The sequence below is a fragment of the Rhipicephalus sanguineus genome, chromosome 7 (assembly GCF_013339695.2).
Source record: "Rhipicephalus sanguineus isolate Rsan-2018 chromosome 7, BIME_Rsan_1.4, whole genome shotgun sequence".
NCBI classification, from domain to species: Eukaryota; Metazoa; Arthropoda; class Arachnida; order Ixodida; family Ixodidae; genus Rhipicephalus; species Rhipicephalus sanguineus.
In genome coordinates, this window is record NC_051182.1 from 161556783 (window position 1) to 161573917 (window position 17135).

The window sequence follows — 17135 nt, forward strand, 5'->3', positions numbered from 1 at the left end:
CGGATTCTCTCCCACTTCACCGCTCCGAAGGCGATGACAGCATCAAGGTGCGCCACTTCCCCGCAGCCGCAGCGGCCGTTTGATTTGAAAAATGCGTTCACAAAATATCGAGCAAGCGCTACCGCGACTTTCATCGCCTTTCAATAAAGATACTGTGGATTTTCCCTGATGGGAGCACAATTTCCCTGAGTTTTCCCTGAGAATTTCCAGACTACCCAAAATCCCTGAGAATTCCCGGTTTTCCCGGTCGGTAGACACCCTGGGTTTTATCTACTCCAGAAGCTGCGCCATAATGGCTTCAATCAATCACATCACTGCATGAGTCTCCAGTAGCCATAGTGAAGCAGGATAAAGATTTGCACTTGTGCGCGAATTACCACTGTCACCTGAACAATGTGACGTAGGAGGATATATGTATACCCATCAACACAGATACATGACTGAGCAAAGGTGTGCTGCTGCAATTTGAGAGTCCACACTGCAACATAAATCATTTGCCACGTGCATGTTGGTGGTGTCATGATAACAGCGTAGTTATTTCACCAGTTAACAAAGTATCCAAGTCAGTGATGTGCAGTGAGGTATAATCCAATGAAACAATGCAGCACATTTTCTAACTACGATGCCGAGAGCATTTTATTTACTTTTCATTCAACAATGGGCAGTGAAAAAACTTTAACAGCTTCTACAGCATAATAATTTGTGCATACAATGAAATACATAAAACAAAAACTTTGAAACTGTTGGGAACTCTCATTAACTCTCAATTGAATCCATAGAGCAGGACTGATCTATTATGAAAATGTAGAATCTTTGTACATCTTTCACAAAACAATCTAAAACAGCCTTCCTTCAAGAAAGCACTAGATGAAGATCTCTCCCAGAGGCTAAAGGTGGCATGAAAACTAAAGAAATGCAACTGAGTAGACAATATGATGCACCTATGCAAAGGCTAGTTATTTATGTGCATTCCACACATAAGACCCACAAATACACAATAAATTGAAGGTACTATGTAGGTAACAGTGCCGAAATCTGTGTACCTCTGTTCACTCGACTAGTCGAGTTTTCCCATGTTGACACGAGGACAATGCTATGTCACCAGCACAGCTCCAAACATATTTGTGTGCAGCATTTCATACAGCATGCTGTTCCTCCACACAAAATTAAACTTAAGTTTCTAACATTACAATGCACAATTCGAAGTCTGAAAAGACTGGCCATGAAAGTAAGTCTGGATGTATCATCACCACCATATTGATACATAAGGGTGTATATTATATGAAGATATGCAGTCCACTCGTCCAGACATACCAGAGACGCAATGTTTGTAAGGAGGTACTTTTTCCCAGCAGATGAAGCCATGAAGTCTGCAGGTGCTTTTGAAAATATTAAGCGCAACACTCACACACATTCAAAGTGCTCTTACTTGCAGATGAACATCATAGCCATTCAAATTATGACTAAGCTTTGTCCAGGAGGTCAGATGATGCACTACACCATTCACACCAGATTCCCATGAGGCAAAATAGATTCTTGTGCCAAGCCACGAGTTCCAATGAACATTCCTCACTACAGTAGGATGCTGGATGGATCACTGAATGGGCCAAGCCTGTTGTGGACATCGACAGCCCGCACAGCAAAGTGGTACTTGTGTCCTTCGATGAACTGAGTCAGCGTGCAAGCCATTGGCAGTGGCAATGCTCGCACATCACCCACTTTCTTCCAGTGGGATGTAGCAGGAGGGCTGTTGGTTTCTTGGTAAGCATAAAGTTGGTACGTCTGGATGTCAGCATAGAGCGTGTTGAAAGTCATGTTCCACGACAGCACCAGACCTGTTAGTGAAGACAAGGTAAGACATGGCTGAATGTGCTGAGTAGCATATGATGGGAGCCGCTTAAAGACAGCAGATGGCATGTAAAAGCACAAACACAGGTTTTCTTCAATACAATAATCACCTCGTGACATGCATGTACAGTACTCGGGGAATGAAACGCAACATTGTCTTTTTTTTCTTTTCTTTCTTTCTTTTCTTTTTTGTTAGTATAAGGACTGCTATGAGCAACTGCTCATGATTACCGTGTCTAGTCCCTGCAAATGTGGCTGCTAAACGTAATGTTTGCGCTATGTAAGAGATGAGTCAAAATTACATGGATATGACATGAACTGTAGATGCTGAATATGGAAGTGCTTGCATGAACTAGCACTAAATTTTCGTGTTTCAATCACTTGACACTAGTACCAACTTTACACAAACATTACAGTGGAACCGCATTACAGAGAAGCTGTATCCGAAACTAAGGATGCCCTATATATTATTACATGTTCACTGTGAACAAATAATGAGACACCATGTATTTGCAGTACAAGCCACTTATAGGCCAGCAAAAGCTTCATCTGTCCTACACTCAGTTACCTTTTGCATAAACTGTCACTGAAAGTTGCTCTTGCCAAAGAAAACATTTCTGGTGTTTTGATAGACATTTGAAGCTGTATATCAGCTGCATATGCAGGAAACAAATTCATTTTAACAAGTTCAAACAAACAGATCTTGCTTTTTTTGTTCTTCTCTATAGCCATAGTAGATTAATGAATGTAAAATGTGGGCAGCCCCTATACAAATTTCTTCAATTGTAACTGATACATTACATTTCTCCTTGTTATGCAAAGATATTCTGCTGCATATTTGCAAGCACACACACACAAACACACGCACAGTTAAAAAAAATAGAATGTGTCAAAAACAGAAGCTCGTCCATGTTTGTCAGAAGTGCTATAGCTGATTGGAATAGTGGCTCTTCCATTAACGATCAACATCTTAAAAATACGGTAGTGCACATAGCTGTTATGGGAGTGTCCATTGTTGATGGAAGAGACGCTCTTCCGATTAGCAGCGGCAGTGCTGATGGTGAACAGCAGCTCCGTAAAAGTAAAAAAAAAAAAACAAAATTCTTTAAAACAAGCGTGTGGAATAATTACTGTAAGTGCTTGTGTGGAACCAACACAGAAAATGCTGAAAATGTGGAGCTAGAGTCAAGACAAAAGCATGTTTTTCTGGTGTGCAAAGAGGGCTTTACGGCAGAGTTTCACAGCAATATGTGGGCATCATTTTCATAAAACTTTCCGCGAATTGTTGCCGAGGTGCGGGTTATATACGAGAAAATACGGTTTATGTTACAGGTACAGCCGAAATGTAAATAATGTAACTATAACTATGACACAGCGTCTAAGATTCCTCGTTTTGTCTTCCCATAACTGGTGCCACTAGTTTCAGGTTCGATCGTAAGTCCCCAACTTTGGATATTACCTTTAGATAAAGTGGGTTGACCTACCATCCCGTTTTGTATATCTATATATATATATATATATATATATATATATATATATATATATATATATATATATATATATATGTATGTATGTATGTCGACGACATGTTATCTTTTCATCCACTTTACTTTCTTCACATTTATATCCTAATTACTACAAATAACATCTCCTATACTTTCCTTGGCATTACTGTCTGTTAGTTCTCATTGATATTGTGTCGAACAAAGACAAAAACGAGCCCTCAAAAGTCATCTTTCCCTCATATATATATATATATATATATATATATATATATATATATATATATATATATATATATATATATATATACATGAATAAAGTCACATTCCTTTGATCCGGTGAACAGTAGGTAAGATAAAGTGCAGGCGCACATACAAAAACAAAAAGTTACATTTATTTCCAATGTTTCGACCGGAGATCAGTCATTTTCAAGTCTTGAAAAACACCGGTCCTTGGTCGGAACACTGAAAATAAATGTAACTTAGTTTCTGTACGTGTGCCTGCACTTTATCTTACTACACACACACACACACACACACACACACACACACACATATATATATATATATATATATATATATATATGTGACGTAAGAAGGAAGGAATGGCTGGAAGAAGCCGACGAGGAAGAGGTGGCGCGTGAATAGAATAAAGGTGTGGCGTCTGTGCCGCTGGACGTCTCCCATTCATAGCGTCACACAAGTCGACAGGATGGAGACCTGGCAGCCGACTCAACAGCCGCACATCACCAGCAAAGCCATCAGCAAGACACGTTGACCGCATGCAGACCACCGAAGCAGATCCTGCTGCACACAGCGACCAGCATCATGACAGAACCATCGGCTGACCTTGACATCCCCAAGTACACCGGATCAGCGGACGATGGACCCGTGCAGGAGTGGTTCGACCTATTCGAGCTCCACGCTACCGCTGCATCATGGTCGGAAAGGGAGATGGTCACCAACTTCAATGACTACGTCACCGGTGAGGCATTCCGATTTTACCTCACACACATATTTCAAAACAACGAGTCATGGAAAAAGATCAAAGAAGAGATGATCACCCGTTTTAACGACTACGACAAAGACTTGCTTATAAACAACCATGTGGAGACAATCGCACTCAGTCGTCACAGTCAAAAGCAGTCTTCACGCATCCGAACACCAAGCATGAATTCTCGATTCCCCACAGACAGATTAAAGCATCCGCTCACTGAAAGGCATGGAGATCTTCCACGGAGACTCAATCTTCCACCGGGCTTTGATACTGAACGAAAATCAGCCTTGTCTACGTCGTCATTGAACCATAGGACTCATGCAACTGAACCACCTTATGCACTCTGCTCCCCGTATCGCACACTTCACCCACCACCTGGTTTTGCATCATGTGGATCTCCAGTTGCTCCCAACGTTCACCTCACACCTCACAAGCTCGCTACGGTCGGGTTAGAGCTGAGGAACTGTGAAGATACTCGACCAAGCCACGTCCCTTCCGTACAGATTCATGCGTCAGAACAGCGTCGCTCGGTAGGTGCGCATAGAGACAACCTTTCGCAATCGGAGTCTGACCAAGCCACGCCTGTTACGGCATCACCGTCAAGTCCACACCCACCCGAGAGTCGAAACAACACAGAAAGCTCAGAGGCATCAAACGTGGAACGTTGCCGGCTGCCACAGGCGTCTGTAATTAACGGCGTTGCAGCAGCCTCTGAAGAGCTCGCACCAACTTCACTGCCCGAAAAGCATAGCACCAGCTACCTAGTGGACACTACATCAAGTTGCCACGAAAATCAACGTCATGCTTCAAAAGGGCTGTCGCTTCAGCAATTTCTGCAGCATCATCAGCAAGGCCTACCCAAGCAAATCGACCAAATTAAGGGACAGCAACAGGCACTCCGGCAAGGACAACTACAAATATCAGAAGCACAATCGGAAAGACGTTTGAAAGCGAGCCAACTGAAGCGAAGACAACTTCAAGATGCCTCGCTCAAGACAAAGAAACCATCAAATTCAAGACAACTTCACCGAAAGGAACGCCGTCAGAGACTCCTTCACCACCAGCGATCAAGACTGCGCCTACGACCAAAACAACTAAGAGAACAGAGCAGAAGAAGACGAAAAAGACACGAAACCACCCCTTGTACTACGCAGGAACAGAATCATCGCTCAATCAGCCTTGGTCAACGAGCACGCAGACTAGAATCGAGGCGTATGTACCACTCACGGCAGAGAATGCGACGCCTACGAAGTCCGAGCTACCGTTCCTACAAGGCCTTCCAACATCGTTCATTCCTCATGAGAAAGCAAGCTATGTCATCAGCACTTTCCACGCCCAGGGTGTGCTTATGCTTTCCTGAACGCAACAGCCAGCCTCGCCCACCAGAGCTCCCCTACATGTCACCGGACTGCTGCCCTCTTCTGTGAAGTCTTTTGTGCAAGTTAACGGAACTTCATTGTGAAAAGGAACTACTGCACATTTCGACATTTTTGACTTATAAGACTGTTTGTTCATGCTTTGTTGTTTCTAACTCGCGCATTCTTTCGGGGGGAGGGGGAATCCTGTGACGTAAGAAGGAAGGAATGGCTGGAAGAAGCCGACGAGGAAGAGGTGGCGCGTGAATAGAATAAAGGTGTGGCGTCTGTGCCGCTGGACGTCTCCCATTCATAGCGTCACATAATATATATATATAGAGAGAGAGAGAGATATAAGCACACACATAATACATACACACACACACACACTCCAACCTCGACATAACAAACACAAATATAACGAAGTATATGAAGAATAGTCTTGTCATAGATACAGTGTTACAAATATATGTTTATAATGAATTTCTGGATATAACAAACTTATTTTCGTGCCAGATGTGACTTTGTTATAATGAGGTTTTAGTGTGTGCATATATACACACACATATATATATATATATATACATATTATATATGTATATATACACACATTTTTTTTCTTTGCCCATGCACACTGAAGAACATCACGTACCTATAAGCAAATATCAAGAGGGCACATTTCCTTCTTGCCTTGTGCTACCGATGCATCACTGATACAATTTTTTTTTCTCTCTTCTTGATACAATATGGTTCCACAAGCTCACATTCTGTTTTATCGCGACTTTTCAATAACGTTTTGGACTCTGCTAATCTTGGCTCACAGGCGACATGCAATCGTTCGAGCAAGCTTGGCAGTGATCAGGCATGTGGGTGCCTTATCACTGCTGAGCCTTGACAATTGGTGATAAGTACTTATAGCTCTGTGGCATTCTTCGATGTGCATGGGCAAGGAAGGATATATGTGTAGATGCCCAGCCTCAAATAAAAACTTGCTGTCAGTTGTGGGGTTGCACACGCAACCCAGTGTCTTCAACGCAGCGGCACCTCGGCTTCGCGCTACGTTTGTACGCACAGTGGCGAGAGGGGTTGCGTGGAAGAGGGCAATGTGCCGCTCCCGTAGCCCTTCGCGCCCTGCTCCTTGGCCGAAGTCGAGATGCCCCGTTTTCCCTCCTTGCCCTTTTCTGGAGAGACTCCTCTCCAGACCCCGGGAAAGCGCGCCGCTTTCTTGGGGGTCTCTGGGTCTTCGGTCTTGGGAGGTGTGACTGACCACATCGGACCCAAGCCGTGAGCACCGCCGCCGCCATCAACCCCTGCAGCGCTCCGGCCATGGAGTGCGAACCACCGCCCCGGACCGGAGTGCAAAAGCAGCCACGCGAGGTGAGATGAGCCTTTATCATTCCCTCGACGTGTGCTTGCTATTTTGTTGTTGATTCCCTCAGTAGTGCGGAACACTCCGCCGCTGAGGTGTTAACTTCATGTGCTATACTTTATTGTTGCAATTGGCATCTGAGGTGAATAAACACCTTCAGTTGAAAGACTTGTCTCTGTCCCCACTGGCCTGAAACCCGCCGCGGTCGCAACTCGACGCGAACCGCGGGATAGGGGGTCACAGCTCTGACTGTTAGGGCTGCTGCGTAGCACTAGTAATGAGAACTACACTCCTCTAGTGCGCGGTGTGATCCAAACGAGGGACAGGTTCGCACGCGCGGCTTGTTGTGTTCATATTTGTTGCAAAAAGAACCCCTATATGGCGCCCAACGTGGGGCCAGCGGTGCGACAGAGCGAGTTAGTTTGTGTGAGTGACTCCCACTACACGAACAACCATGGCAGCAGACAGGGCTGACTTACAGCCGTTGCAATTGCTGTCACGGATGCTGCCAATAAGCAACAGTTCGAAGATGCGGTAACGGCTACTGCACCCTTCGATTCCTGCGGCGAACTTTAGCCAAAGGAAGTAGAAGTAGCACAGAGCAGGGGTATGAGCGGCTGGCTGGCACGATGGGCAATCCTCCTGCAGCGATACGACTTACTGTTCGCTGCAGAGGGAGAACAAACAGCATGTAGCGGACGCACTTACGCGTATGCTCGTTGTCTATGAGAAGAGTAACATTACTACTCAACTCACCTTGCCCGACGCCGAGCCTGAGAGCGACGTAACTGCTGCGACGCTCAATGTTATCAGGAGGGGTAACATTACTACTCATTCTGATAATTTGAAACTCAGCCTGAGAGCAGAGTAACTGCTACAATGCTCGACGGCGACGGTCCGAAACGAAGGGCGGACGACCCACCTTCGCAGGACGAGAACGCTAACCACTAGGACTGCGGCAGTTTAGTGGAAAGCTTGCTTAGCCGAAGGGAGTTGTCAGAGGCACAGTGGCAGGATCTCTTTTGTAAAAAATTCGGCAGATCTCACGTACCATGGGAGTTGATGTTATGCGAAGCATGCGGCTGCTAGGGGACTGTGGCGTAACTCTTTTTACTCAGCGACACGTTACAAAATGACGCTAAAGATTTGTATAAATTTTATACGCACACATGTATATGTTGAAGAGCCGCATATGTGCTATATAACCAGTTTACGGTTGGGTATGCAACGTGTGTATTACCAACACCAGAAGCGGTAAGCTGATATGTAGTGCTTATATGTGTCCCGAGAAGGCACGCACCTTTCACGAACCTGTGTAGATGTGTGCAAGAAGTTCTTGACAGTTCTTAAACAAGGGCATCATCACTGTGATCAGTGAGCACCAGCAGCTGGTCATGACTTGTTATAGGATCCGGTCGGGATCGTGGTGACGAGGGGTCCATGTGTAGTGAAGTATGTGGTACAGTAGAGCTGTTGGAATTCGTGGATGCCTCGGTCATTTCGTCGACAAATTGTCTGTCGACAGAGCCGGCGACATGTCGGAACCTGAAGCCACCCATCGCGTTGGTAAGGTATAGGCCGTCCAGGCTGGTAGGCCTGGATAGTGCTACGTAGATCAACATCAGTGGATGGTGTTTGTCGCATTCGTAGACTATACATGGGCGTATGTGGCCTACGTAGCCTAGTCTACAAAGCGGCTGTCAATCAATCTGGCATCATCCTCGGTCGGCATGAGGCCATCGGCCAGCCTCGTAAGAAATGAAGAAGACACTGCGCCGTTCTGGTGGACGAAGTGCACTTTACGGTGCGGTGATGAGGATATCATATGTAACTTTCGTTAATGTATTCCTCCGGGGTCGAGCAATGCTTCAATATAGCTTGCTGAATCATAGGAACACGAACGTATTGTTTATTAGAGTGCTATAAAAGAGGAGCCAACACTGGAACCACAGACGTTAATCTGATATGACGCCTGTATCGTAGGAGTACATATTGTAGCAGTATCATGTAGTGTTTATTGCTTTCTTGTAAAATTAGATAGCCAGCACCACAACCACAATTGACGTTGGACCGATATTACGCCTGCGTAGGCTATTTTTCCAAACCATTTTATACACCTTGCGTGGCTTAGTGGTAGAATACCTGATTTCCACGCAGAATGCTTGGGCTCAATTCCTGCTGGGATCCTAATTTTCATTCTTTCCATTCGTTGAGTCAGCGCTGCCGATGTTGGTTTTCCTTAACGCTTTAGCATTTAAGTAACCAATGTCTGTTCTCGCCGTTCCTGAGTAAATAAAAACTGTCAATCACCTGTGGCGCATACCCGTACACCGCGGCCCATGGTAAACGGGTATGTGCCACACGTGTCTAGTGGAAAAGGTTTGACGACGTACGCGACAGGATTTTAACGTTATTCATGTCATGACCCGGCAATCATATTCGTCAAATCCGCCTGCCCTCCCATGCAAATTTTGGTGTACACCAAGTTAAGGAGGCGATCATGAGAGCACCCAGACATAGGCGGCTAGATAGATAGATAGATAGATAGATAGATAGATAGATAGATAGATAGATAGATAGATAGATAGATACGTAGATAGAAACGCTCAAAGTGCCAGAGGTTCGCTAAGAAATGCTTCGCATTTAATACTTTTGTAAGTCTTTGATGGGCTCCGGGAGCCCGGCGGCGCGGGCGCGGCGCACGTTGACGCAGCTGGTATTGCTGTTAGTGTGCGGCGCTCTGAAGCAGCTAGTAATGCTGTGAGCGTGTTTCCTCCTACTTTCGATTCCTGTCCGCTGAGAACTGACCACTCCTTGCTAAGATAAATCCCCACGGAGAAGGATACACATGAGTCCTTCAAAGCGGTGATTTCCCGCATGTTGGCACACATACTCGTGCATAAGCTCCTTGAGGTGTTCACGTGATTCGAATATCCAAAGCAGTTTATAACGGACAATTCGTCCTGATTCTCTGTCAAAATCTTCGTACACTCCTGTGTAGCCTTCGGCATTAAGCGCAGGAGAACGACCACGTAATGTGCCCAGGCAAATCTCATTGAACGTGGGAACCGCAACATCAAGCACATGCTCATTGAAATTGTGGGGACGCACAATTGCTCTCAGGGCTACTGTGAACACGCTCGACTGGCTTTACCCTCGCCACCCTCAATCTTTGAAGGGAGCTGCCAAATGCCGTAGAACATACTCTACAGGAATGCAGCATGGCACTGGTTGCTTCGTCAGCACGCGCTGATTATGCAGCTGGGCTGCGCGCGAAGGTGACGAAGGCTTTGTGCAAAGCACGACGGAACCTGAGCACTGCTCGTGGGGAGCAGAAAGTGCAGTATGACCGCTCTCATCGGGACGTTCAGTACAAAGTGGGCGACGTGGTGTTGAAGCGCAATCATGTCATAAGCGAGGCCAGTAAGAAATTCTCAGCTTCTCTGGCACCGAAGTGGATAGGACCGCACCGGGTAGGAGAGACTGTCTCTTCTCTCGTGTACAAGCTGATGGACTTAACGCTAAGACCGATCGGCTGACCGGTGCATGTCTGTGATCTCAAACCCTACTATGACAGAGGGAACGAAGTGGCCCGAGGGAAACGCTCTCCCGCTCCCGCAGGCAGTGGCATCCGAAGGCACGGCTCGACGTACGAGCTCAGTGCAACGTTACAACTTACGATATCGGCAGAACTAACTCTGTCCGGTTCGTAGGGGCTTTATTGTGCGTGATATTGGATGGGACGCTCCTCTGATATCTAGCATGCAGCCTTCGAGGGCGAGCACGCGCTTGCTTTTTCGGAGAGTAAGAGAGGGGTCAACTTATTGTTCGAGTCGCAGATCACCCATCGGCAGCATTTCAACAACAGCCAAGCCGAAACGACCGTTTTCGCCTGCAGATGCCCCATAGCCTGGCACTTCATCAAGCCGTCAACGCAAGCGCCTTACAGCAGAGAGCGGTGACACCAAAAGCCCACAGCAGCAGCCAGAGTCAAGGCGAAAGGAAAGCAGCAGAACAGCTTCCGGTCCCGAATGGCCTCGGTGGAGAAGAATTTGTGGAACCACTGCACAGCCCGGCGAAGAGCTGCGGACCCGCGACCGAACTACGGAGTGCACCCGTGGTACGAGCGTGGTATCCCGCTGCTCAAGAGGGGGGTTGCAGCCGGACAGCCGCAGGCGTCGGCGGACTTTCGACTCCAAACGCCTTAGAAGAAAAGAGGAAGAGAGAGGACGAGGCTGCAAGAGCAGAGCGGACCCCTGCTGAGCAACAAGTGGCGAGCCGCTGAGGACGGGTCGGCGCCTTCTTTGCTGCTTTGCATGCCGATAGTCCCAGGGCAGCGGAGGCGCGCGACACGGAGAAATCTTCAAAAAGAAAAAAAAAAGAAACATTCCACCACAAGCGAGCCTCTAACATCGGGACGGCCACGAGAATCGAGCTCATAGACGGGTGCCCCCTTTCCACAGCACGGGCCCGCAAGTGCGAGCCAGCGATCGACGCCAGAGGCAAGCAAAAGCGTGCACGGTCCGAGCTGCCTGGTTTCCTGTCGCGCCCCCATCAGCTGTCATGTCTCTCCAGTGCCATCACTCAGCGATAACGGTGCTGTGATCTGCGTCTCCGTGCGGCTCCCTCATCGACACGGATGTCGCCGTGTTTCTGGTGGAGTCGCTAGCCCCCCTCTTAGAAAGCCCCTGGTGATGGCGGCCCTCCTTTTGGCTAAAGGGTTTAATTAAGGAGGGGGGGATGTGGGGTTGCACACGCAACCCAGTGTCTTCAACGCAGCGGCACCTCGGCTTCGCGCTACGTTTGTACGCACAGTGGCGAGAGGGGTTGCGTGGAAGAGGGCAATGTGCCGCTCCCGCAGCCCTTCGCGCCCTGCTCCCTGGCCGAAGTCGAGATGACCCGTTTTCCCTCCTTGCCCTTTTCTGGAGAGACTCCTCTCCAGACCCCGGGAAAGCGCGCCGCCTTCTTGGGGGCCTCTGGGTCTTCGGTCTTGGGAGGTGTGACTGACCACATCGGACCCAAGCCGTGAGCACCGCCGCCGCCATCAACCCCTGCAGCGCTCCGGCCATGGAGTGCGAACCACCGCCCCGGACCGGAGTGCAAAAGCAGCCACGCGAGGTGAGATGAGCCTTTATCATTCCCTCGACGTGTGCTTGCTATTTTGTTGTTGTTTCCCTCAGTAGTGCGGAACACTCCGCCGCTGAGGTGTTAACTTCATGTGCTATACTTTATTGTTGCAATTGGCATCTGAGGTGAATAAACACCTTCAGTTGAAAGACTTGTCTCTGTCCCCACTGGCCTGAAACCCGCCGCGGTCGCAACTCGACGCGAACCGCGGGATAGGGGGTCACAGCTCTGACTGTTAGGGCTGCTGCGTAGCACTAGTAGTGAGTAACTACACTCCTCTAGTGCGCGGTGTGATCCAAACGAGGGGCAGGTTCGCACGTGCGGCTTGTTGTGTTCATGTTTGTTGCAAAAAGAACCCCTATACAGTCAGTACTCATCCTATCCTCTTTCTGTGTCTGTATATAGCCTGCGCTCCTGTCCCCTCCTACCTATGTGACAACATGCCCAACTACAAGTATTGCATCATTTGCTACGTCCAACTGTATTAAGTTGCTAACTGGCGTACGAGTACTTTGGCACCAACAGTGGAACATTGAAAATTATCTGCTGAGAGTTTATTATATTGCCACACGCGATAATTTTTGTACTTTCATGCGACTGGCCTGTTACACGTGTAACCACCACTTGGCGCAAGCCGCACTGCTGCACTGCAATGTTTGGGAAACTTCGCGATTATTTCAGACTGGACATCGCGAGCAGCCGAGTTTATTCTGGATCTAACACGAGCACCAGCGATAAACCTGGAAGGTTTGATCAAGCGTGTATAAAAGCCGACTCATTTCACTGACTAACAAATTACCGACAGCCGACAACTCTGATCGCTTGTAATTTAAGTTTTCATTTCCTGGTGACAAGTTTGTGAACAGCCAGACTGCTGCCTTCTTCACCTTCACGACCACATGACAATATTTATAATCGGCTTGAACTTCCTTGTGATTCATATCAATAAGTGCACTTTGTAATCGAATATTTCAGCTGATTAACTACACTCAAACCTCGATATAGCAAACACAGATATAACAAATTGTCGGTTATAACAAAGTAAATCAATAATAGTTTTGTCAAATATACAGTGTTAGAAATAAATGTTTATAGCGAATTTTCGGATATACCGAAGTTATTTTTGTGGCAGATGTGACTTTGTTATAATGAAGTTTCAGTGTATATTAAAGGGGCATTGAGACAAAAATTTTGGCCTCGCGTTTTTTTTTGCTGCAATGTACTGCTGGGGGCCTGTTAGTCATAGCACGACACATCGTTTGCTGCAGCGCGCGACAGATAATCAATTACAGGCTCCTCATTACCGACCAGTGTCAGTTTCGGTTTGAAAAATGACAAGCCTCCGGGTGCAACTATCACCACCTAGCGGGTGCAGCGCTCGATCACGTCAGCACACTTCCGCGCAGTTCGCGAGCAGCCGCCGAGAAGTAGGCTGCTGGAGCAAACACAGCAAAAAAACATGGCGGCTATGACGTCATCATAACTTGTTGCAGCGGGATCACGTGAGGGAAGCAGGGGGTCCCTAAGGGTCCCCTTTGAGGGTGTCAGTAGCGCGAGGACGTCGATCACTCACGGAAACTTCAAAATTCATTTAAAATAACTTCAAGCTATATTCACTGTTGGTATTTTGCAAATGATATACGCATGTTCACCGGAATCGATCCCGCAGGCTACCTCAGCCACGAATTATTGTGTCAGTACCCCTTTAACACAGTGGCAGTCATTTGGTGGACATAAACTATTTTTTGAGAAATCCATTGCCATTATTTTGTGGTCATATGTTTATTATTAAAAAAAAATGGAGGTCATTGAAATTTAATTTATTTTTATTTTTTACTTTCATAACAATACCATGATGCCATTACATCAGTACGGCATTACGGACTTTAAAAATGTATCTTGGCCATGTTGGCTTAATAAAAGTTTCCGAAACTTACAATGTATATTTCTGGCTCCTTCAGAACACAATGTAAGAAATTTTTACAAAGTCACTTCTTTTTTTTTTTTCCAGCTTTCTGCTTTCCAGGTATTTTCTCACAGTAAGAGTGGTGTTGCTGGTGTTGTGAAAGGGCAATTTATTCATAGAAGGTAAATCAGTTTTCTCTTTAATGACCCCCTGACATATCATCACTATGAGCTTTGTTGACATAATGGAACTGCCACTTCATCATACAATATATCAAATCAAATATTTTATCCAATGATATGAGATTATTATTTGTCATGAAATGTTTGTTTTCCAATTTGCATTTACAAAAAAGAGTGAGTGTTTAATATGCATCCAATGCATGATATATGAGCATTTTTTAATAACTATGGTAGCGCAAGGTAAGGAGGCACAAGAACATAGAGACGCAGACACAGCGCTACTAGCACTGTGTGTGCGTCTCCGTGTTCTTGTGTCCTGTTACTTTGTGCTACCATAGTTATTCAAAAATGCTGTACCAGCAAGCCCGCCTTGCAACTTTACTCGTACATGAGCAGTTTGCCTTCCACATCTGTTGCTATGCTGACGACGTGGTTGGGAATTGAACCCACAACTATGAGTTCAGCACCAGAACAAAACAGCTATTGCAAAAGCTGTCAGTAGCAGGTGCACATAAATGAACACAATGTCCATGAACAAAACATCACTTATGTGATCACTACTCTGCGACTTTCTGTGCTGAGCAAAACCTCAAGGATTCTTGGGACAATGTGAAACAAAGGCAAGAAAGAAAACACAGTGAGGCTGCAGGCAGACGAGAAAGTGTGCAAAACCCCATCTTTTATCACAAAAAAATAATAAAAGCACCCATGTGTGACACTGCACAAAAAGCAATGAGGTTGCTGCAAGATGCTACAGTGATCACTGGCTCTCCCGTTCCAACACCTCACCAACCCGGAAAAGGCACATGAAAGAAACAGAGAAACCGTGCTCATGGGACTCCAGTCTGGCAGTGGCCTGAAATGCAGCCAACGTCCAGCTGTGCAGCAAATCCGGGATGAGAAGGGAAGGAGGGGAGAGCAAGAATGGAACAACTATGTGCCGATGCCTCAGGCCACTGAGTCAACGGCTGATCACTGCAGCATGTCACCACAACGTGTTGCTCTCAGTAAGTGCTTTGTTTGCTTGGGTGGAGAAAAAAGAAAATGTCCTCGATTTAAATAATTACTTATTGAAACAAAGTGCCACAAAAATGTCTCTAGCAGTCGTGTGTGTGTGTGCACGCAGGACTTTCAGAATCATGCTTGTGATGCTGAAAACTGCGTAAGTCACAATCTCAGGCTCTCCATTAGGAGTTGTAGAGCATAAAAGAGAGGTGTGTCACATTTTTCTGCCATAGATGAGAGATTGGCCAGAACAATATTATCTGTGCCCTTACACTGACAAGTTTGCTTTTCATGAAACAGCTACCACTAACTAAACAACATGGGCAATCTAGGCTCTGTTAGAAATTTGCTGAGTCAGCCACATGCTAACGGTACACAGAAATCAGAGCTGTGTGGGTAAAAATGACAAGTTGAAACATTCTTTCGTGCTGCCAGAAGCTTCATGTCAGCAAACCTTTATTGCATCATGCAACGTTTTCAAGGCTGACTAAGATGGTTTCATAAAGTCACTTTGCAGCTGAGGAAAAGTAGGAGGTGGGGCAAAATAAAACTGGCCACAACACTTCTTTCAGGCAGCACTCGATTTATTCCTGAATAAAGTATCTGGTATCATACAAGAGAAATTCAACAGTGGGAAAAATATAAAATAGTGAAAACAAAGCACTTGGATGGTCAGCCTCACGACGACAAGCAGTGACGTCGCAAACTCAGTGCTCTGAGGTATCGTGGCACAACCAGCTTGTAGGAGACAGGGGGAAGGGGGCACCCTCGCCACGGGTGCAACTTTTTTGCAACATCCGCAAGAGGAAACGGTACCTTTTGTGGAAAGTTGATGAATCCATGGGGAAAAAAAAAACACCTTTCAAGTTCCTCCTGTATCTTCTTCATCCTCCCCAAAGACACCTTATGAGAAAACATGAGGAAGAGAAAAATCTATTACAATACACTGCCAAACATAAATAATGCAATACAATGGGGATTTAAATAGGCAATGAAGGTGGCACAAGAAATTAGCGGTTTTCAATATAAGAGTGAAAAGTCAATTCTATCACCATGGAGAATACCTCTAGTAGGAACAAGTTAGTCAGATGTAATAATATGCAATGTTATCTTTGAGTGAATACAGACAAACTGGGCAAGATACACCCAAGTGTAGCATTAAGACATTTGCAAAGCCCAAACCACATGTACACTTGCTGATGGGCACACATATTTCTCTGCTGTGTCTCGCAAGGAACAGTGATTTGAAAACATATGCGACCCACGCTGGCACATGCTCACTCCAAGCTAGGCAGACATCACTATGACAGGCACTGCTTTGTGTTCAGCTATGGATGAAGCTTCAAAACTGATAGTATGGGCTATCTAGATTGTGCTTGTGCTAGATGCCTTCATTACAACATATCATTGCCAGATGAACACAAGCATGTACTTAACAGCGTTGTGCACCTTGTAGCTATATGCACAAAGTTAAATGCTATTACGACATGGCTGCAGGCCAGGGGTGTATCCAGAAAGCTTTTCTGGGAAAGGGGGTTCAACCACCTTTTATGCATATTCATTTGTGTGTACACAGGGTGTTTCATGTAAGTAGAACCAAACACTTAAAGGAGTACTGACACGATTTTGAAGTGCAGCAAAACGGACGTTTTTGGTTTCCTTGGCATGTAGTGTTAACGCTCTCCCCACACCGCATCCGGGAAACACGTATAAATATTTAAGTTTGATTTTAAAGTTTTCATCTCCCAGCATCTGCAAGGCAGCTTCACCGCATGGAGAGCCCTATGACGTTTCAAGTCAGCTCACTTGGTTTGCGAAGTCAGGGTTCTGCATGCAGCCTAAAT

General features: G+C 46.1%; 1 protein-coding gene across 1 annotated transcript in view; it reads right to left on the minus strand.

Annotated features, from left to right (window-relative positions):
* Positions 1 to 1693: 1693 nt before the first annotated feature.
* The window catches only part of LOC119399228 (uncharacterized), a 249351-nt gene continuing 233909 nt past the window's right edge, over positions 1694 to 17135 (minus strand). Inside the window, 2 exon segments of the mRNA XM_049417583.1 lie at positions 1694 to 1835; positions 16108 to 16194. Coding sequence (XP_049273540.1) covers positions 16154 to 16194 — 41 coding nt within the window. The 3' untranslated portion in view covers positions 1694 to 1835; positions 16108 to 16153.